At 45.2% G+C, this 23,428-nt stretch overlaps 1 protein-coding gene across 1 annotated transcript in view; it reads right to left on the reverse strand.

Moving 5' to 3' along the window:
- The window catches only part of PTPRT (protein tyrosine phosphatase receptor type T), a 1,804,620-nt gene that overhangs the window by 364,391 nt on the left and 1,416,801 nt on the right, over nucleotides 1–23,428 (reverse strand). Inside the window, exon 14 of the mRNA XM_069243772.1 lies at nucleotides 1,787–1,843. Coding sequence (XP_069099873.1) covers nucleotides 1,787–1,843 — 57 coding nt within the window. The remainder of the gene's footprint in view (nucleotides 1–1,786; nucleotides 1,844–23,428) is intronic.

A 23,428-nucleotide genomic window follows, 5' to 3' on the forward strand; every position in this document is an offset into this window, starting at 1 on the left:
TAAGTTACCATTGCTGAAATTTAAAAATAAGAAACTCTGGTTTACAGAGTTCTTGCTCCTGTTTACTCACAAAGCTAGATATTTTTTTGACTTTTGTATGGATGGAAACATGAGTGAATGGTTTTATGGGTTTAATAAAAAACATCAGCGTGTTTTAACCCATCGCAAAATTATTTTGTGTTCCTTGTCTACAAAGTGTACTTTAGAGGGATTTTTATAGGGGAATTGCCGAACTAATTACAGGACACAATGTCCTTTTAGTGAGAAGGCTTGGTAGAGAAGGGCCACATGATATGAGGATCACAGCAAAGGTTTATTACTTACACTTCTTGAGAAACCTGATTTCTCAGTGGCCTTAAAGAGATCCAACCATATCAAAATCAATTGGATAAGCATGTTTGCAGCGCCAACATTGATGCAATATTATGCTGCAAGGTAAATGTCCTGCTAAACGAGCAAAGTTGTACATTGAATGTGAAACGAGTAAGCATAAAATTCTCAACTAGGATGTATATAGGTGGGATCAGCAGCCCTGTATATGCACTTCATCCCGTTCCTGGACTGTGCTTTTGTTGATGTGAAGACTAGTCTCAAACGGAGCATCTAAAAAATGCCAGTCTGGTTTTGCACAGAAAGTCTAGGAATGTATATGATCTGGAGATGAGGGGAAGAAAGTCATCACAATCAATAGCCAGGCTATCCCAGGTAAATTACGCATTGTACTTACACATCTGTGATTGGTGCAATGCAACCTATACCCCCCTCCTCTTCCACACACACACCCACACACAAACTAGGCGTCTGCTGTCATTAAAAAATGCCTTATTTCTCCTTCTCTTTTTTTGTGAGCTAAATGCACAAGCTGCAGATGGAGATATCCCATGAACATCTCAAGGGTAAATCCCTAATGTGAATATGAATATGGCCAAAATGTTATTGTAGAGGTTTAACAGTAAACTGCACTTTATCAAGTTGTGGAATACTCTACAGGATTACGATTTTTAAAAGCTTAAACAATGAGCACTTCTGGTGTGGACCTGAAACCTCAAACCGACAATATCTAGATACCAAAAAAGACATGAAATCAAGGATCTTGCACTTTACTGGAAATTGCACAACTTCATCTCCAGTCATGTATTGGAATGAATAAAAAAGTGGTTGAACAGCCATGCCAAGCACAAGGCATAAAGAAGCTGTGATGATGATGAAAGAGTTTCAGATCAGCTGGGATAGAGATGTGATAGGAGTAAAGTGTAAACGGAAAGAATGCAGGTGCGTTCAACAAATAGAGTTGCTTTTCAACATAAATGCAAAAAAAAACATTAAATGATAAGAGTAAGTGAACACAGAAGTAAATGTAGTAGTATATTATTAGGTGGTTACATTTGCAGTTACTCCAAGCATAGTAAGCTACGTACAGACTTGCTTATCAAAGCCAGCATAAATGTTTCAGGATTTTGTCTCTTATATATGCATTAATGTCAAATTTAGGGGAAATAATCGCTGTCGTTCAAATTTGTGCAAGCCCAAAGTAGCCACACGTTCATCCAATAGAAGTTGAAGGGCAAGTGTATTTCAGCACTTTAGCAAAAAGGTGCTATTCCAGCGACTTGAAATTTCAATAAACCGCAAATAAATGCTGGCTTCGCCACATACTTTACCACGGACCCCTTCTTCTGCCAGTTGGCAAACGGAGGGGTAGAGTGGCTGATAGAACTACCCAAAGAACATAAATGGCCTGTGAGAAAGCAGGATTCGCCAAACCTATGTGAGTATGGATAATCACCTGTGGTCAGGAGGAGAGTTGGACACGGCGTGGCCGACGGCCGACTACCTAGCACTGCTAAGAACATGGCAACGCGTTCCCCGGCAGCATGCACAAGAGGAAAAAAAAAGAAAATCAAAAACTAAAAAATAGGAGAAATTTCCACTTTCAAATGAGACGGCAGTCGCTTTCTGGTATGCGCGAGGCGCTCTTCACGGTTCCATGTTGGACAATTTTAAATTATTGAATGTAAAACAATCATAAACAGCAACATCTCTCCCCCTTGCGCCTGGCTTCCCACGATAAAGCAAGCATTTGAAGTTCTGCAGAGCTGGCCACTTCGACCATCACAGAGTCAAATTAATGAGGTGTTAAAGTGCGGTTTATCACCAGAAACAGATTTCAGTATAGTTCAGATGTAGGCATGGCTGGCTGCAAATGGCATTTGATACAGGCCAGTGAATATTCCACGCAGAATGGATGGCCGCTGATGATGCGCAGGCGTGTCTGCAGCGTATCCATCCAGTAAAATAGAACAAAGCCCTTAAATTGTGCATTTTAAAGGACCGCAATTTGGTATGTGAAATGTTATGGAATACATTTCTGCTTTGCTATAGAGCAATTATAAATACATATACGAGGAAACACACTCACATACACACACTAGACAGGACTGTAAAGCGGCATCGAAGTTAAGGCGTGTACACGTATTTCACTTTGAAATATTCAATATTTGCGTCTTCAGTAGTTTAAAATATGATCCTGACTTGAAGGATGGTGAACTCTGCTAAATGTCATCAGAGGATTGATTAAAGTCAGTAGGGAAGTATAAAAAGGCCTTGGGGAGAGGCGTCAGGAGCAGATGCACACTTGAGAAACGAGGGCCAGATTTACAAGGCCCTAACACCACCAGGGTGTCACTTTTTTGGGACGCTCCAGTGGCGCTTTTCACTGCACCATATTTACAAGGAGGTGTTAAGCCACTTGTTGTGGCATAAGCCTCCTTGTAAATATGCTGCCCTAGATTTACAAGAAGGCATAAATCTGAGGTATTCCTCCTCTTTTTTCTTTTTCCATGTGTGCTGCATTTTGCAGCACACATAGAAGGAGAAAAAGGCCATGCATATAAACAATCTATCCCCCCAATTTGGAAACCATTGCACTATGGGGCAAAGATGCCTGCTTTGGTGCAGGCAGCTTAATTCAGCGCTGGAGCAGGGGGAAACACAGGGCGCTGTATTTCTATAAATGTGACGCACCCCGATGTTTCATAAGTGGCACAGCACAGCGCTGCTATTTTTGGTGCAGCAGCATGCTGTGCCACTTTGTTGCAAATCTGGGCTTAAAGCTCAGATTTATGAGAAGACTTAGCCACTGATGAGTCACTTTAAGTGATACATCGGCGGCACAGGCTGCTGTTCCATATCTACAAGGCCACGCAAAGCCACTCTGCAGGGCTTTTCGTGGCCCTGTAGATATAGAGTAATGCAATGCAGTGCAAGTCGCTGCATTGTATTACTTTGTGTCAGGGACGCGTTTCCATGGGTGTTGTTGCAAGGGTGTTTTTGATACATTCCCAGACTCACAAATTTTTGTAACCCTGGGATTGTGTCAAAAGCCTATGCCACTGCAGGGGTGGCATAAAGATGATGCAATGGGGAGAAATAGCTTTACTTCCCCTTGTATTTTTCCTCTTTCTTCATGTGCTGCATTCTGCACCATACACCTCCATTGATTATTTTTGTGAAGGAAGGCATCCCTTCCTGCATAAAAACAATCACCACAACAATGCAGGCAGAAAGAGTGCCTGGGCTGGGGCATGATAGCAGTTTGTGTGCCTGGGTGGGGGAGAGGACAGAAGTGCACTGTATCTTGTAGATATGGAGCATTTCTGCCCTTCCACGGTGGAACTTGCTGCACTGCCCTGCTCCATGGGGCGTTGTAAATATGGCCCTAAGGGCATAATTTACAAGGCCTTGGCCCACTATTGCGTAATTGTTTTTCACACAGCAGTTGCGCTAAGCAGTGCTTTACACTGTTCCAGATTTACAAAATGTCACACTAGGCCCAATGCATCACTTTGTAAAGCTTTGCATCACATTCCTGCGCCAGGTATAATGTAGCGCTCCGGGCAAAAAGCCACGCAGAACTGACGCTGTGAAATTTACATTTCACTGCTTCATACTGCAATTTCACTGCGTCATAATTATAACGCCTGCTCAGAGCAGGCATTAAACTGACACAGGACTTTCTCGCATTGTTGGAGTAGCATCATCATTTTTATACTATTCCAGCAATCCATCAGTTTAGCGCCACAGACGCATCAGAATTTCTGACGCATCTTTGAAAACATGCACCACGGAGCTCTGTATAGTAAATACAGCGCACCCAAGGGATTTGTTAGGGAATCATTGAGCAGCGCAAGAAATCTGCTGCATCAGGCGCAATGCATCAGGTTCTTGTAAATGAGGCCCTGTAAGGGGCTCATTCACGGGGCCTGAGTGGCACACTGAGCTACTGGAGCATCATTTTATTTATGTTACGAGGCGCAGTGTGCCAGCCCATGTTTACAAGGCCATGAAAAGCCACCTTGCATGGCTTTTCATGGCCTTGTAAATATGGAGCTGTTTCACGCATAACACTGCTTATAAGGGGCGTTCCAGGAGTCTGACGGAATCTGACATATTCCCAGATGTGCACGTTTTGTACTGTATCAGAATCCTATGCCATTGCGGCGGTGGTGTAAGATTGACACAAAGGGAGAAATATCTTTACTTCTCCCTGTTTTTTCCTCTTTCTATGTGTGCTGCATTTTGCAGCACACATAGAAAGAGGAAAGCACCTGTTTTGATTGTTTTTGTGCAGGAAGAGGTCCCTTCATGCACAAAAACAATCATCCCCACAACGCTGGCACCTTGGCATTATGGTGCCAGGTTGCCTGCATTGGCACTAGGCAGCAATTTGTGAGCCAGCGCAAGGAGAGAGGTCAGAAATGCACTGTATCTTGTAGATACAGCACATTTCTGCGCTTTCCCGGTGGCGCGGGGCGACACAGCGAGGTATTTTCCCACAGGCCTCTTAAATGAGAGTCTATGGGGGTCATTACAACCTCGACGGTCTTTTCACAAGACCGCTGAGGGACCGCCGTGCTGTAGACCGCCAGTGGTGGCGGTTTTCCGCTCTGCGTATTATGACTGTTGGGAGCTCTATGTCATTTTTCCGACAGAGAGCCGCCAACAGCCATAGTGACGGGCGGCGGGGAAGTGGAGGTTGCTTTTTAGGGTTTAGGGTTGATAAATAGGTTTTTGGAGCTCCACCACCACTGCCACGCCAACAGAACACCGCCCAGCGAATCACGTCCTGTGATTCTGCGCGACGGTGTTCTGTTGGCGGTGTGGTGTCAGCGGAGCTGCCCCCATGGCTCCCGTCCCCTCCCAGAGGATCGACGGAACAGGTAAGTCGATCGTCCGTCAGGGGAGGGGGAGTGTTGTATGTTGTGTGGGTGCATGGGGGTGTGCGTGGGTGTATGTAAAGGGGGTGTGTGAGTGCGTGTATGTCTGTAGGGATGTCTGTGTGGAAGTGCGCGTGTATGTTTGAATGTGGATGTGCGTGTCTGACTGTGTGTGGATGTTGGCATGTGTGTCGGTGTGTGTGCATGTATGTGTATTGGTGGTGCCTGCGTGCATGTCGTGTGTGCATGAGTGATGTGTTGTTGCGGTCGGGGTGGGGAGGGGGTCCTGCCACCTTTGGGGGGTTGGCAGGGGTGGTGGGGGGTAGGGGAGGGAGTCGAGGTGGGTGGTGGGGGAGACCCCTATCAGTGCCAGGGAATGAATTCCCTGGCACTGATAGTGCTTACCGCCATGGATTTTATGGCGGTTCCTACCGCTGGAAATCCACGGCGGTAAGCCGGGTCAAAATACCGGCGGCGATATTGTCACGGCCGCCGGGCTGGAGACCCAGGTCTCCAGCCCAGCGGTCATCTACGCCCTGGCGGGCGGAGCGGAGAAGCAGCGGATGACCATGGCGGTAAGCGCCATGGTCATAATTCCAGAAAAAAGACCGCCAGCCTGTTTTTTACTGTGTTTTATGAGGTTGAAAACAGAAAAAAAGCCTTTATATCGAAGGCTAAAGAACAAGAAGCCTTTACAACAAAGGTTTTGTAATGAAAATGGCATTACAATCAAAGGCTTTTAGAACACATTTTTTTACAATGATAATGCATGTACAACGGATGCCTTTTAGAACAAAAATCGTGGGACATGTAAGTATAATGAAGGTAAGCAAACAGCTTTAAAACTTATTTATGTGTGTACATATATATATATATATATATATATATGCATCTATATATATATATTAGTGTGTATAATTTTTTTTAAGATATATATCTTTTGGGTTTAGGGTGGATATTGGTTTTTGGGGGGTAAGGGGATTTTTAGGGTTTAGGGTGGGTATGTGTTTTTGGATGGTAAGGGAATTTCGAGTGTTTAGGGTGGGTAAAGGCTTTTGGGTGGGAAGGGTGATTTCAGGGTTTAGGGTAGGTAAACGTTCTTGGGTGGTAAGGGGATTTTTTTGGGTTTAGGGTGGGAATGTGTTTTTTTGGGTGATAAGGGAAATTTAGGTTTTAGGGTGGGTATGGGGTTTTGAGCGGTAAGTGAATTTTTAGGGTTTAGGGTTGATAAATAGGTTTTTGGATTTGAAGGTGATTTTTAGGGTTTAGGGTGCATATGGGTAGTTGGGTGGTAAAGGAATTTTTAGGGTTGAGGGTGGGTATTTGTTTTTGGGTGGTAAGGGGACTTTTAGGGTTTAGGATGAGTATAGGTTTTTGGGTGGTAAAGAAAATGTTATGGTTTAGGGTAGGTATGGGTTTTGGGTGATAATGGAAATTTTGGGGTTAAGGGTGGGTATGGGTCTTAGGGTAGTAAAGGAATTTTTAAGGTTGAGGGTGGGTATTTGTTTTTGGGTGGTAAGGGGATTTTAGGGTTTAGGGTGGGTATAGGATTGTGGGTGGTAAAGAAAATGTTAGTGTTTCGGGTGGGTATGGGTTTTGGGTGATAATGGCATTTTTTATGATTTAGGGTGGGTATGGGTTTTTGAGTGATAAGACAAATTTAGGTTTTAGGGTGAGTTTGGGTTTTTGGGTTTTAAGGGAATTTTTAGGGATGGTACAGGATTTTAAGTGCTAAGGGAATTTTTAGTGTTTAGGGTGGGTATAGGTTTTAGGGTGCTATGGGGATTTTTAGGGTTTAGGGGTGTATAGGTGTTTGGGTTGTAAGGGAATTTTTAGGTTTTACGGTGGTTCTGGGATTTTGGTGTGGTAAGGGAACACATAGGTTTTAGGGTGGTTATGGGCTTCTGGGTGGTAAGGGAACTGTTATGTTCTAGGGTTGATATGGGTTTTGGGTGGTAAGGGAACTTTTAGATTTTAGGATGGTTATGGGATTTGGGGTGGTAAGGGAACTTTTAGGGTTTAGGGTGGGTATGGGTTTTTGGTGGTAAGGGAATTTTTAGGGTTTGGGGTGGTGTGGTTTTTTGGGTGGTAAGGGAACTTTTAGGGTTTGGGGTGGTTATGGGTTTTTGTGGATGGTAAGGGAATTTTGGGGTGGGAAAGGCTTTTATTAGGGTTCAGATTAAAAGGTGTTATATATATATATATATATATATATATACAGTGCTTAATTTGTAAATAAAAAGGTGCCAGTGCTCAAAGCCCTCCTCTTAAACACGCGGCTGCTGCAATTAAATGTACAAACTCGGAATGCTGAGGCAGCTTAATCCCGATGCCATCTCGGGCCTCTTCAATCCATATAAAGCCACTCCCTGCCCCTTCAGCTCACTCTAGCAGCTTTCTTTCTCTCATCATGACGCTTTTTCATTTTCCTCTTCCTCCGTCTCTCCCATATGTGTCTTTTGCTTGTAGTAAATGCTTGATGCAGAAGACTAAGCGACGGCCCTCAAAAATAAGTGCTGGTGTTCAGCACCGGAAACAACAAGCACAAATTAAGCACTGTATATATATATATATATATATATACATACTCACACACACACACACAAAACAGAGGTCTTTCCTCAAAAACTGTAAGTATTTATACTTACTAGTTAAAGAAATACATTTCGAGGTAAAGGCTTTCATTCTAAAGGCATTTTCATTTAAAAAAATCTTGCTGTAAAATCCTTTCATTGTAAAGGCATTTTTGTTGCAACGCTTGCGTTATAAAGTCAGTTGTTGTGATTACACTCGGTATTCCGTTGTACATCCGTTTACAACTATTCAAAACAGCTGAGTGGTCAAGGCAAAGTGAAAAAAAGGACGGATAATGTTATCAGAGTTCACATAACAGGTATGTTGTCTGAGAGAAGAGAGGTGGTGGAGCAACAGTGTATTTTCTGTTTAATCAAGGAAGTACTTAAGAATTAATCGGTGTGGACCCCTGTCTATAGTCCAAAGAGAGCAAGGGCCCTGACAACAAACGTGCCTATAAGCTACCAAATTTAGGTCTTTCACAGGGGAAGCAAGAACAAATATACCTTATCCCCACCTGTCTCCCATTGCTCACGAGCTAGCCTGAAAAGGATCAAGTAGAACAAGACACTTAGGTGCATATTTACAATAAAGTGGTGCTATGAGCTGTTGCGCCAAAATTGGCAGTGCCACGCTACATCACTTTAGAAATGCAGGGATGTACTATATTAACAAGAATACGGTGCACCCCTCTGTTTCCACCTGTGCCGGAGCTAACTTTGCTGCTAAGTGCCAGTGCAACTACCTTTGTGCCATGGTGCAAGGATTGCTGTGTTGTGGGGGAATATTGTGTTTGTGCAGGAAAGGACACCTTCCTGCACAAAAACAATGTTCAGTGGTGATTTGCTCTTTTTATGTGTGGTGTAGAATGCTGCTCACATAGAAAGAGCAAAAATCGAGGAGAAATTAAAGCATTTCTCATTGTTCCACCATGCTAACACCACCCCTGCGGTGGTGTTAGTTTTTGGTGCTTTTTCAAATTTACAAAATCTCGTAAATCTGGGGCAGCGTCAAAATCCAATGGGTGTTGCAGTAGAACGCCCACAGCAACACCCATTGCAGGGACCTTCCAGGCAAAGTGCTGTGTGTGTAGGGGCTGTATCTGCAAGGTGGTGTTAAGCCATAAAAAGTGGCTTAAGACTGCCTTGTAACTACACTGGCGTTCACATTGCCACCAGATCGTCATAAAAAGTGACGCTTTGGTGGCACTAGGGGCTTCTAAATATACCCCTTAGGCTACTGGTGATGTTCTGCGTTCATACACCTTTATTTAAACTGCTGTCAATAATAATAAGTTGGACATAACTCAGAAGTTTCCTAGAACATTCGACTCAACTAAACAGAAATATTAAGTCCGGGTAATTTAGGGAATTGGATACCATGTTAACCATTTAGTACAACAAATACCATCACCCATAAGATTCACATGTGGCATACTGAATTCTGCAATCTACGCCTTTTCATAGACCACGTCACTAGCTCGCTTACTTTAATCTCTGAGGAAAGATATGGAACTTTTCTCAGAGCAGGATAAAGCCCTTCTTACAAAATTCAGAGGTTCCTCTTTATTTAGAGAAGCACTCATCTTAAAACTGCTTTCGGGTATGGTCATAGTCTGGTATGTGTGAGCAACAGTATAAACGTCATTCCTTTCCGCACACTTGCTCCCCTCATTGCTGAATCGATTAAAGAATCTTTCTCTGTTGAAGTTGCATTTTATGTATACCTGTAGTTGACAAAAGTTTAGAATAAAATCAATTGTAAATATGTGTAAAAGCAGAAAACAGTGTTCGCGGTAGTAGGCCTCGTCAAATCTCGTGCATGATATATAAATTGTCTAAATGAATCTCTGCTTACGTAAACGCTTTGAAGAAGGCGGTTGTAACTGCTCCTCTTCTTCTGGCTTCCGTGCTCAGCAGGAGTGGTGAAATCTTTGAGGATTACATCAGCGTGTCGCTTATTTTTGCGTGACCCAGAGAGCCATTTAAGTGAGGATGGCTATTCTGTTGATGCTTCTAAAACACTGCCCAAGGCCAACAGAAGCAGTAATAACACGCCATAGGGAGCCGAAAGCTGGTGGGTGCAAGAATCTCAGATCCCCTCATAAATCTCTGCGTTATATTTTACCAGCCTTTGTTGTCATTCTCTATACTTTGGTCACAGCGCACATTGAAAGAGGACAACCGTTAACGTAGAGACATAAAGCTGCTTTAAAGAGCACATACATGCCTTGCAAAATGAAGCTGAATCGCTCAAAGAGACACTCACTGATTCTTCAGCGTGAATGCTTGCCAAAATATGGACATGCTCTAGTTAAAAAAAACGAAAACACAAGTCCAAAAGAATAATAAATAGCCTGGCAAAACAGAAAACAAGCGCTGACAGATTGACACGACGACACCGGGAAAATTGCTGGAAAACCCAACTGCGAGAGACTTCTGAATGGTTCAAATTGCAATTTGGCGGCAGGGGACAGATAAATGGACATTGATTAAGAACTTTTTTTTCGAATAATAAAAGCGCCGAAGGATATTGACGTCCTCGGTGAGAAGTCTCGTCTAGATCTTTGCAACCCCAGTTCTACCCGAAAAAAGGATGTGCAGAATGCATCCGCCCCGCAAAAAAAAAAAACATGCATCGAGTTTAATGAAAGAGGCCCTTCTTCAGACGCACAGGGCATTTTCAACACCAAATGGTACAACGCTTTGTAACTCTTTTTAAAGGAACCCATAGTACAAAAGCTTGTTATTACAAAGCAAACATTGCATTCTATACAGACTCCACAGTGAGGCAGGCAACGTGAAACCTGTCAATACCGAGACAGGAAGATGATTAGGAGGGGTTGTATGTCAGAGTATTAAATACAAATATAGCGTCCTTAAAAAATTTTATAGCCAGAATATCAAAAATCACAACACCCTGAAGGTAACTGAAGAACATCTCATATATACGTGTAAATAAACTTATACCCACATACATATGTGTGTGTATATAAATGTAAACATACATGACATTTTTGTATTTACAGATATATATGAGCCATATATATGTATATATACTCACAGAAAAAAACCAAAAAAAAACCAAAGGTTACAGGGATTTTATAGTTAGGTTCTGAATTACCGGTACAAAACCATATAAATTCTGCAGTTTTAGTGAGAGTTCTTTCAAGTAATTAAAACTTGCGCCCTAAAGTAACTATAGCTCATGACCTCGCTATGCACAGTTGTCTTATCACTCATTTTATTGCAAATGTTGCAGTGAGAATATGAAAGATGGCATATTATAAGTCATCAGTGATATAATATGTGGATTAACTAGTTGTGCATGGCAAAGGCGTGAGTTCCTTAGGGCACGAGTTTTGGTTACTCGAAAGAACTCTAACTATGACTGCTGAATTTTTAAGGTTTTGTACAAATAAATTCAGAACCTAATTATAACGTCCTTGTTACCTTTGTATTTTTCAGTGAATTTCTATGTTTTTTAATCATATAGTAATTTTCGTTGCTGTACGTGAATCGTATCACTGAGCCGCAATGCACTTATACACAAATGTGCAGTTGAAGTGAGGGTGACTTCAATTTTAAGTGAACTGAGGTCCTTTCGTCCTAGCCCTGGCTCCAGGCTATCAGTAGGGGGTAAACAGCCCTTCCTGTGGGGACAGGCACTGCCTATTCAGGTGTATTTGTCAGCCCTTCCTGCCCAGGAACAGCCATCAGAATGCAGATGAGAGCTCAGTCACACCTAGTCTTTCTGTGTTTGTGGCTATCTAGAGGGAATGCACAAAGTGTAGCTGTCACCCACCCCAGAGGTATATTGGAGATAGGCTGCAAGTACACAGAGCTGCAAGAGCAGAGCTCTGTCCACTTTCTAAAAGTGGCATTTCTAAAATAGTAGTGTTGTATCCGACTTTACCACTAAAGAGGATTTATTATTAACATTCCAAAAATATGAAACATGACAGAGCAAGCCCTTTCTAATCCTGAACTACATCTTAAAAGTGTATTTACGAATTCACAATGTTAACCTATGAGAGGAGTAGGCCTCACAGTAGTAAAAAATTACTTTGGGAGTTTTTCACTATCAGGACATATGAATCTTATAAGTACTTGTCCTACCATTAAATCACATAGCACCCTGCGCTATGGGCTACCAAGGGTCTACGTTAGGGGTGATTAATATGTAATAAAATGGGAGTTTAAGGCCCAGCCAAGGGTTTTACTTGCAAAGTTGAAGTGGCGGTAAACTGCACACACAGGCTCTGCATTGCCAGGTCTGAGACATCTTTAAATGGCTGCGTCCAACAGACCCACTCAAAGCATTTAATTTTCAGGACCTGGGTATGTGTTATACCACTTTACAAAGGTCTTACACGTATATTAAGTATGCCAATTAGGTATATACCAAGCAAACTATGTTTTAGGGATAAAGCACATGCACTGTAGCACTGGTCAGCATTGGTATAGTGCTCTGAATGCTAAGGTCAACAAAACCAAATTCAGCAAAAAGTGGAGGGTAAAAGGCAAAAAGGTTGGGGGTGACCCCGCAGAAAGGAGCATTCCAACTATATATGTATATCTGTGTGCGTGTGTATATATACATATATATATATATATATATATATATATATATATATATATATATATATATATATTCGCACACACACACACATAAACACACGCATATAACATAATATTTTGTAAATCGGTACTTAGGTACATGCACTCTTCCTTCATAATACTAGGGAAGACAATTTTCTGGCTGTGATATTTTTTGGGACAATATTGAAAACACAATAATATGGTAGAATACTGTTAGAGGAATACTATAAAACACCTGTAGGTTTATATTGAATATTTAAGTGATATAGCTGCTGTAAGTCATTGTTTAGCCCATCTTTGTACCTCATTTTCTTTGTTTGGATAGTGGTCCTTATAGATTCAAATTCCAATCAGTTATTTCTGAAATACTGGTTCTTTCACAAAATCGTTGTTTCGAAAATTTGACGTTTCTGTTACCATTTCCATCTTAACACTTATAGACCCTCATTATGACATTGATGGTAAATACCGAATACCACCGTGCTGACTGCTGCCACATACCGCCGCGGAGGCGGACATCTGTCTGCCAGAGTATGACACATACACACAAAACCAACAGAAAACAGCCACAACCGCAAATCAGCCACCCAATGAACGTGATAAACTGTTGGTACTATCAGCCATATGCCACCAAGACAATGCCCTCTAGATAATGACCCACGAATCACCACAGCAGACATTCAACAGCTGTAAACCATTGGCGGTGCACATGGCCGCGGTGGATATGGGCACCCAAAAACGAAACAAGACAACATTGGCCAGAACCAAAAACCCACATCTGACACAAATACACAGACCCCACACACCCACCAACAGCAATGTAAAACACTCCCACACATCACTCACAAACCTCTGCAAACACGAGAAGACTGCTACACTCTGCCACGCCAATCCCAGAGAGAACTGCACAAACATATCACAACTGCCCATTCAACCATCACACACCATACACACCACCACTTCACACATCACCCTCTGCACAAAACACTCCACACAACACCCGTGTCCCCACAAATGCACCCCCGGTTCATTGATGAGGAGTTGCGTGTCATGGTGGCGGAAATAGTCAGGGTAGAGCCACAGCTGTTTGGAGCAAAGGTACAGCAGATCTCCATTGCCAGGAAGATGGAGCTATGGTGGAGAATTGTGGAAAGGGTGAGCACAGTGAGACAACATCCACGCACAAGGGATGACATAAGGAAGATGTGGAACCACCTACGGGGGAAGGTGTGTTCTGTTGCAGCAAGGCACCAGCTCGCCATCATGAGGACTGGCGGAGGACCCCCTCCTCCTTCCCCACAGCTGACAGCATGGGAGGAACAAGTCTTGGAAGTACTGTATCCTGAGGGACTCACTGGAGAAGCCAGAGGACTGGAGACTGGTGAGTCATCTTTTACTACCTATCACCCCACCATACCTGCATGCCACCACAACCCCTCACCCTGACTCCCATCACCCCACTCAGTCCCACACAGTGCACCACCCCAATTACCAAATCTAAATGCCAAGCCCTGCATGCCATACCCACTGCATGCAAATCCCTTTCAGCTCTGCATGCACACCCACCACCAATGCATGCACAGCATGGAGAACTAACAATCCCACAATCCAGCACCATACACAACCACATGTGGGAGGACAACAGCAATAACATTGGGAAAGCTAGTAATGTGGAATATGTCACAGATATGTAGCACAATACATCACTTACATCCCTCCAAGTGCTCTAGCCAATGTCAGCGGTAAGGAGGTGCCACGGCTACACAGTCCCCCACCAGAAGATGCCCCCAGTGATGACAACTCAGGAGCTCTGGATCTGGATGAACTCCCTGGCCCATCTGGGACCACTGGTCAGTCATCTACCCTATACCACAGCCAGTCCACCACAGAGCCCCCCTCAGAATCTAACACCACGGCAGCCAGCCAATGCCCCCACACCTCTGTCCCCTGGGCACGTCAATCAGTAGTGTGCCCACCTGTACAGTGACCCGTGTCCGTACCACACAGGGAAGGCAATGAGCGTCCTGGTGTCAGTGGGAGTGGAGACACTGTTCAGGGGACACAGGAACAGGGGGCCAGGGACAATCGGAGGACAACTGTGCGCGAGGGGGAGGACAGGCCCAGGGAACCCACTTCCCAGGAGGCACTCACAAATGTCCTGGGGGCATACCAATAATCCCAGGACAGGAGGAGTCAGGTGATCAACATCATGCAGGAGAACCAGCGGCTGCAGGGGCTACACCACCAGGAGGTCATGTAGCAATTGCAGGGCCTAAATGCCAAAATGACCTCCATTGCAGGGGTGTTTGGTGGCCAACACCATGCAGGAAGACAGAGCACATCAGTGGGCCACTTCCACTAGCCACTCCACCCAGCAGCCATCAACATCTGCTGCAGCTAGTGGACAGTAGGCCCTGCCACAGGACCCACAAGCCACCAGCACCCCTCCCCCTGCAGAAGGTGAATCACCCTGCAAATGCCTGCGACCTAGACAGACAACAGAAACAGTTGCCAAGACCAGGACCACTGGCAGGAAATGAGCCCCTTGTGTTCCATTGTGTCACCTTGTCCACTTTGAACTGCCATTGCTCTGCCTCCTATGGCCCCTTGGACACTGGACCTGTGCAACAAACAGACTGGCCCACTACACTGGACTTTTCTCAATCATCAACCCATTCAATTGCACTTTGCATTGTACACCTGAATAATTAATAAACACCCTTGGACACAAGTTGAGTAATGGTGTTTTATCTGAAGTAAATGTACAATGTATTGAACTGTATTGAGCTGCATGATGCTGTGCAAATGTCCAGTAATATGTTGATCCATCCTACATATGTGTCTTAGTAGTTTGTATACATCACAGCATTACACTGCTGTAACCAAACCAACATCTGCAATAAGGGAAGGTATAGGTGACAGTCAGCTGGAATGCAAAGGTAGTAGCTGGCATTATGCTATAGCCACACAGCACAATACCTTAATGGAGGAATGTTTAGTTCAACAGTCTTACCTGAGTGTCATTGGAAGTACTGCTTGATCATATGTGTCTTGTTGTCCATATCCTCATCCTCTTCCTCCTCCTCACTGTCCTCACTGTCCACTGCTGCCACTGGTGCATTGTCACCCCCTTACCCCTGCAGATAGGGCACACGGCGTCTGAGGGCCAAATTGTGCAACATGCAGCACACAACGAAAATCTTTCAGACCTTCTCAGAGTAGTAGCAGAGGGATCCATCTGACAGATGCAGGCACCTGAACCTGCCCTTCAGGAGACCGAAGGTCCTTTAAACAATACTCTTGGTGTGCCCATGAGCATAATTCTACCTATTCTCAGCCCCGGTTCTCAGATTCCTAACAGGGGTAAAGAGCCATGACAGGTTTGGGTAGCCGGAGTCACCTGCAAGAAGTGAGTGACACACATTAGCCTTGCACAATGAGATGGGGTATGACTCCTGAAGGCATACACTGGCATACATTGGGTGGGGACTCAGGCTCACCTTTAAGCCACACTCGGTGCCTCTGTAATTGTGCCATCAGCTGTGGGATGCTGCTATTCCTCAGGACAAAGGCATCATGCACCGACCCTATTGGCAGTGACGTGGGAGAATTACTGGTCAGCAAGGCACATCATCTGGACATTGAGTGAGTGGAAACTCTTTCTATTCTTGTACACCTGTTCATTGGTCCAGGGGGAACTAAGGCAATATGGGTCCCGTCAATGGCCCTAATCACATGCGGTATGTGTCCCATTCCATAGAATCCAGCCTTCACAGTGAGCAATTCATCTACCTGGGGGAATGCCATGTAGCTGCACATGTGTTTGAGCAAGGCTGCCAAAACCCTTGCAAGCACAATCAAGAACATTGGCTGTGACATTGCTGCAGCCAAGCACACTGTCACCTGGAAAGATTCTGTTGCCAGGAAATGGAGCACTTATAGCACCTGCACAAGAGGTGGTATTACTGCGGTGCAACGGATAGCAGGTAGCAGATCAGGCTCCAATTGGGCACAGGGCTGTGTGGTTGCGGCCCTGTCCAGATGATAGGTGGGTATGATGTGCCTGTCCTCCAGTGTAGCCAAGTCCACAAGGGGTCTGTACACAGGTGCTTGCCTCCTCCTCCTATTCCTCCACAGTGGTTGGTACCTAAGTGACCCAAAAGGAAGAAGGGAGTGACAACAGGAACTATGGACACACAATAGTGTTGTACTATGTTTGTATGACACTAGAATTGTCTAGGTCGGTACATTCAACACCAATGACGCACTTTTAAGTCAGTACATGTGTACTAGCAGTAGAAAATGGCAACCACCTGGCCTGTATGCTGGGATAGGTGGAAGTGACCTCACTCCACCGGCATTAGGTGTCATGGTGGGAGGCGATCTGCATCGCCGTGCAATTCCTCATTGGCTAACATGGGGGTCTATGGAATAGAGGAAACAATGATGATCAACGCCGGTGGTGACGGTGTTCACCACCGTGGACGTGACTGCCATTTTGTAACACTTCACTTGATTCCTAACTTTGCACCCTACTCCTCTCCACTGCTTGTGCTGCTGTGACCTGTGTCTGGAACCCACCATGGCCCATGCAACAGGGGTAAGGTCCCCAGCCTTCACATGGGAGGAGTTGGAGAGGCTTGTGGATGAGGTCCTACCCCTGTATGGGCAGTTGTATGGGCCTCCAGACCAACAGGTGAGTACATCATGAGTACGTTGCATGCAACATGGCTGCATGTAGATGTGTGTGTGTGCTGGCAGAGTGTCATTTGGGGGGGTATGACTGGTGGCAGTGTTAATGCAGAGGTACAGGTCATGTGTGTGCCTGATGAGGGGCAAATGCAGTATAGAGGCCATATATGTGACAGGCTGGACTGTGTGGTTCATGGGGTCTCTCTGTCTGTGACTCCTCTGCAGGTCGGCGCCCATCAGAAGAAGGGGTTGTGGAGTGCCATCGCCAAGAACGTGCAAACCCTCGGGGTACATAGCCGGTAAAGCACCCACTGCAGGAAATGGTAGGAGGACCTGAGACGCTGGGCTCGGAAGATGGCGGAGTCCCAGCTGGGGACGGCCTCCTAATGAGGGAGGGGTGCCTGTTGGAACCTGACCTTCCTGATGGCCTGCATACTGGCGGTGGACTATACTGAGATGTATGGGGGCTTGAGGGCCCACACAACAGCCACAAGGGGGTAAGTGCAGTGTGTGTGACAACCATCTTTGTTGCCTGGCATGGGATTTGGGTGCAGGGTTCTAGTCAGTGGATGGCTCAATATGGCAGTTGAGACATTGCTGTGTGGTCCAGCGTAGGTATTTTGAGTGTAATAAATATTTTTGACAGCTAGGTATCTGGCTTTCCATGCAAGACAGGGCTTAGTTGGTCCCCGTTGGTGTGCAGAAGGCAGTGTTTGGCTCCTACCTGCTGTGGTACCTAGCCAATGGTATATCGGTGTGATCCATACTGCCCATTCTTAGGCTCAGTGTGTGATAGTGATGTGTTTGCCATCTGTGATGTTGGTGCTGTGATTGACCCTCTGCTCCCTTTCTTTCTCCCTCCCTCTCTCCTTTTGTCATCCTGTCCATGTGTGCATTCGCATCATCTGGCGAAGGAGCAGGGGCACTGGTGAGTGAGGGAGCTGCAACCCACGGGACTAAGAAGGCAGAGTCTACCGATGCCGGGGGGACAAGTGGGATGGAGGGTGAGGGGAGCACCATGGGGGGGGGGGGAACAAGAGCTGATACAACTGACTCTGATTCTCACTCCGATGGGAGCTCCCTGGTGGTGGCGGATCCCTCTGGGACCACTCCAGTTACAGGTTCTACCACCACCCCCGTACCAGCACAACCCTTCCAGTAGCCCCCACCGAGTTGCCTGTGCCCATTCATCCAGGAAGGTGGGCGTCTCCTTCACCCCAGGTGCCACAGGCCCTGCCCCGTCTGCCCTGCTGCCATCAGTGAGGAGGCTATTGACCTCCTGAGATCCATCTCTGTAGTGCAGTCAACCATAGTGAATGCATTTAGGGGCTGGCATCCCAGATGCAGCAATCCAATGCCTTCCTGGAGGGCATTCACAGTGGTTTGGCGGCCCTACAGAGATTGTTTCAGGCTCTGGCCTCCTCTCTGACGGCAGCCAGTGTCCCTTTTTCTTCTGTCCCCCTCCAACTACCACTTCCCAGTCTCAGTCTCCCCTCCCAAAACCCATCACCACGCACACATTCTGACAAGAATGCACCCAAAACAACAAGACTCACACAGACAAACTCATGCAGCACACTTCAGTCCACAAGCACTCACACAGCCAACACACAGATGCACACACAACATCATCCATTGCCTCCACTGTCTCCCCCTCCTCCTCCTCCCTCACAGTCACATCAGCACTCACACTTCTATGCACTGCATCAAAAGTCCCAGAACCTGCTACCTGTACAGCATTGCCCACAGTCACCACAACAGCAGCCCTGCGGACATGCACGCCACATACCTCATGCGCAGTCACCACCACTGTCACCTCCTCATGCAGCACACCCACCTCACTTGTAGACACCACAACATCCATCCACCTATCCTGTTTGACCTCCCCCACCCTGTCTGCCCCTCCTCCAAAGACACACAAACGCTCACACTCAGATCCCCAACAGCTATCCACCTCACACACGCACACTGTCCATGCACCTGCATCCAAGTCCAGCACACCTCCTCCTCCTACAGCCACTCCCTCTACCTCCACTCCCATAACTCCTCCCACAGCCTGCTTCACTGGTCCTAAGAAGCTTTTCCTTTCCTGCCTTGACCTCTTCCCTCCCCTTCCCCCATCCTGCTCATAAGAGAAGTGTCCCACCCCTGCACCCAGTGCCTTCAGCACCAAATTTAGCCCTGCTCCACCCCTAAGACTTCAGCTGCCACTAAGGAGGACATGAGTGGAACTCCGGCCCCCCGCCCCAAGCCCACTCCTTCGCCCCCACAATGGAAGGGTAAAGACCCGCCCCCTCCCAAACCCAAACCCAAGGACCCCCCAGAAAGATGCCCGCCCCCGCCCTGTGAGGTGCCTGCCTATTTCCAACATGATGCCCCTGCACAGTGGAGTCCCGATGTTGTCAGGAGTCAAGTTGGGCCTTGGATTTTGCCCTGTGGGCATTTTCAGACTTTGAACTGGCCAATGGCCCTGCATGTATATGTGCAATTCTGAATTTGTTTGGAGCTCGGCTCTTCATCCTACTGGATCACAGTGGTTGGAACAGACATATATGTCCTGGTTTTCTTTGCTCCTGGGTCCTGTTACTGTCGATTTACTCTTCAGATGGTTCTGAGTGTGTGGTGGGTGGTGTGTCACTCTCCCCTCCCTTCCTCCCTCTCTTGTGTGTTAGGTGGCTGTAGTCACCATCGCCATCTTTGGCGGAGTTGGTGCTCCAGGACGGCCTTTGCATGGTACAGCATCGGGAAGACCTCCAGTTCTGGTTCCATGGCGGCTGCAGAAACCTCTGTGTCCCTTGAGGTGAGTATCTCCTTTAAAATGAAGTATTTCTGCCAGGCTTTTGGTGGTGTTTTGGTGCTGTGCTATGTCATATTATAGTGGGCAGATCCTTGTCTTCTGCCTGCCTGGAGATTGCTACCGCCTGTTTAGTGGTCATACCGCACTGGCAGTTGCAGAGGTACATTGCCTGTCTATGGGAGGGATCACCATGGTCATTAACTGGCGGTCATTACCGCTGGCCTGGCGGCGGTACTACCACTATAGCCGGCATGGTGGTCACCTGATCACCAATGTCTCCAATAGAGTGAGTGATTAGCAAGTTTAAGAAAAAACTTGAGTAAAGTGCAACCTCTATTGAGTTTGTATACTTGGGTTAAAAAGAAGTCTAATTCCAGGGCAAGGTAGTACTCAACCAAAATACTACAAAATCAATTGAACAAATGACTTTGTAATACTGATGTACTGTACGAATGGAAACATTTAGGAAGTGAGAAACTAGTGGTTCATGGGCCTCTACACTGAAGGACCATCCAAGAGCAGAAGTTTATGTGGCTTCTGCGATCTTCAAATAAAATGAAAAGGCAATTGGCCACAGTATAGTTATCTAGCTCACACAACTATGGATGACAAGGATGACATTGCTCCAGCACCCAAAGAAGCAATGTGAAGCTGTATAAGGTTTGGCAGGTTGTCTGAGTTGCATCAGTTCTTGCTATTAGAGTGCAACCCCTAGCAATATTTATTTTGGATTGCTAAAGTTCATACAAAATCAGGGTATTGGGTCATGGGTTGTGATGCAAATTTGACGTCCCATGCAACCTTTACTTTCCAAGCATCATAGTCAAGAAATTAATGCCAAGCTGAAAGGAAACTGTGCTAAGATTGAGTTCATTTGCATACAACAATTATCAGAGTTTCTATAAAAGGTTGAGAGTGAGGTCACAATTATTGAAAAAAAAAAAGAGTAGGACATTACTAATAAATTATATATATATATATATATATATATATATACACACAATATTACAGATTATAGTTAGGGAAGAGAATTAAAAAACCACAGAAATTCACTTAAAAAGCAAAGTTTACAGGGACGTTATAGTTAGGTTCCGCATTTACCCCTACAAAACTTTAGAAATTCAGCAGCTATATTTAGAGTTATTTCAAGTAACTATAACTCACGGCCAAAGGTAAATATAACTTGTGCCCCCGCCGTGCACATTATTTTCTTCATTAATTTGACTGCTAATGCTTCTTTGATATTTTTAATGATGTTATGAAAGTTGTCATGATTGCTGTAATATCTGGGGTAATTAGCAGTACATGGCCAAAGCGTGAATTATAGTTACACGTACGCCCACTCCCCCAATTAATAGTGGGGGGCTAAGGAAGGGGGGGGCTGCACAGCCCCCCTCTTGGACACTAACCATTTACCCAAAGAGTAGCACTTAGTATCTAACCAGTAGAAAGTACTCCAGTTCGATAGACATTTTGTGCAAAACTGTGGACTCTTGTTGGATAAATGAGCAGGTGAGTTAAGCCTTCTGGCATCAGAGATGTCATCAGTGATGTTACTGAACATGTCATCAGTGATGTAATATGTGAAGTCATAAGCAGTGCATTGCCAGGGCATAAGTTACAGTTAGCTCAAGTAATTATAACTGCTGAATTTCTCTGGTTTTGTATGAGTGAAATGTGAGCCATGAATATTTACCAAAACACAAAATAACTCAGTCACAGCCATTGGGTCCCAAGGGTACACACCATTCATACTGTTCAGAATCACCCCTTAATCGAAAAAGCGGGCAGACCTGTTTGCGGTCACCAAGAGCCTAAAAGCTATATTTCAGGAGACACAAAACTACCTTTAAGGACCCAGGACTGGTGGGGCACCTCTTAGGGGTCAGGAGCTGGTTGAAGACGGGTCTAGGAGATGTAGCTGGTGAGTTAGAAGTCACCTTTTGTGTCCCTGAGATGCAGGTCCAGTGATTCTTACTCCCAGGCAAGATGGCAGCAGGCCAGCTCAGCAAAGCATAGCAGGAGCCCTTTTTAGTGTGGCTGTCTAGAGGGAATGCACAATCCCAGCTGTCACTCCCACCCCAGACATATATTGGAGACAGGCACCAAATGGATTAAGTAAGAAAATGGCAACTTTCTAAAACCTCGCCATAAGTTGTGATTTGAAATTGTGAGTCCAGAGACACCAAACTTGACAGCCCTATCTCTTCCGTATTGTGAATTACACTTATAAGGTGTAGTAAGGTAATCTCAATGTCCTATGGGACAGATAGGCCTTGCAGTAGTGAAAAAAGAAAATCAGTGTTTTTCAGTATCAGGGCATGTAAACCTTAAAAGTACATGTCCTGCCTTTAAAATACATTGCACACTGCCATGTGGGCCACATACAGCCTACACTTAGGGTTGACATATATGTATAATAATTGATGTTTGAGGCATGGCAAGAGGTTTATATTGCCGGATCGACATGGCAGTCTAACACTAAACACACACAGGGTCTGCAAAGGCAGGTCTGAGATATGGTTAAGGGACTACTTTGGTGGATGGCACAATCAGTGCTGCAGGCCCACTAATGCCCAGATGTGGGTTCTGTACTCGCTATGCCACTGGATTCAAGCAATCCTGGCTGATGAGGGGTGATTCACCGAAACCAGTTGCATGAAGTTTTTTTCAGGTCCAGGGAGGACTTTCCCTGGCAATTCGAGCTGGACTGTTTCCATGAGGCACAGCGTCAAGACTGATTTGCATATGGCTGGGTCCAAAGTGGATTGGTGTGGGGAGCAAAACAACGATGAATTTAGGTCCAGATTTGTGACCGGGGATGACTGTTTGACTTTGTTCAGCCTTTTATCCATCATCTGTTCTTTTTGCAGGCCATTAGTTGCATTTAATTTACAGGCCATGAGCACATGTAGTGCACATTACTAGGGAATTGCAAGTAAAGTAAATATGCCAATTTGATATGACCAATGTGACCATGTTTTAGGGGAGAGAGCACAAGCATTTTAGCAATGGTAAGCAGTTGTCAGAAGATTACCCATTAAATCAACCTTCCACAGGAGCAGATGCCTTTTACCCAACTCCCTCCAACAGATGTGTGCTCAGACTTTAACAGATTATCTGAACCCTGCATCTGCTAGGGGGAAAGGGGAATGGGAATAGAAAAAGAGAGACCACCTCTAGATCCAGTTCCAGCCTGTGTTTCCCACTTGAAGATAGGATATTCAGTGTGTGTCTCTGAAAACCTGCACCTTTCTTCTTCTTATGATTTCTTTAAAGGAAGGACCTTGATCTTTTGAGAGACTAGCCTCTCTCTAAGAGAACAATGTTAACTTAATATCTTCTTTTCTCCAGGAGTCATAGGTTTCCAAGGTTCTCTGAAGAACAGTTCAAAAGTTCAAAATCTGCTAACTACTAATGTCTTTTACAGGAAACAAAAACTCCTTCTCAAGGTTCAGTTTTCTCAATCACAGTCTCTAGGAATTAGTCTGAGCACTGAGGTTTGTCTCTAAGACTGATAAGTCTGAAAAGCAAAGAGTTCTTGAATA

The sequence above is a fragment of the Pleurodeles waltl genome, chromosome 7 (assembly GCF_031143425.1).
Source record: "Pleurodeles waltl isolate 20211129_DDA chromosome 7, aPleWal1.hap1.20221129, whole genome shotgun sequence".
NCBI lineage: Eukaryota > Metazoa > Chordata > Amphibia > Caudata > Salamandridae > Pleurodeles > Pleurodeles waltl.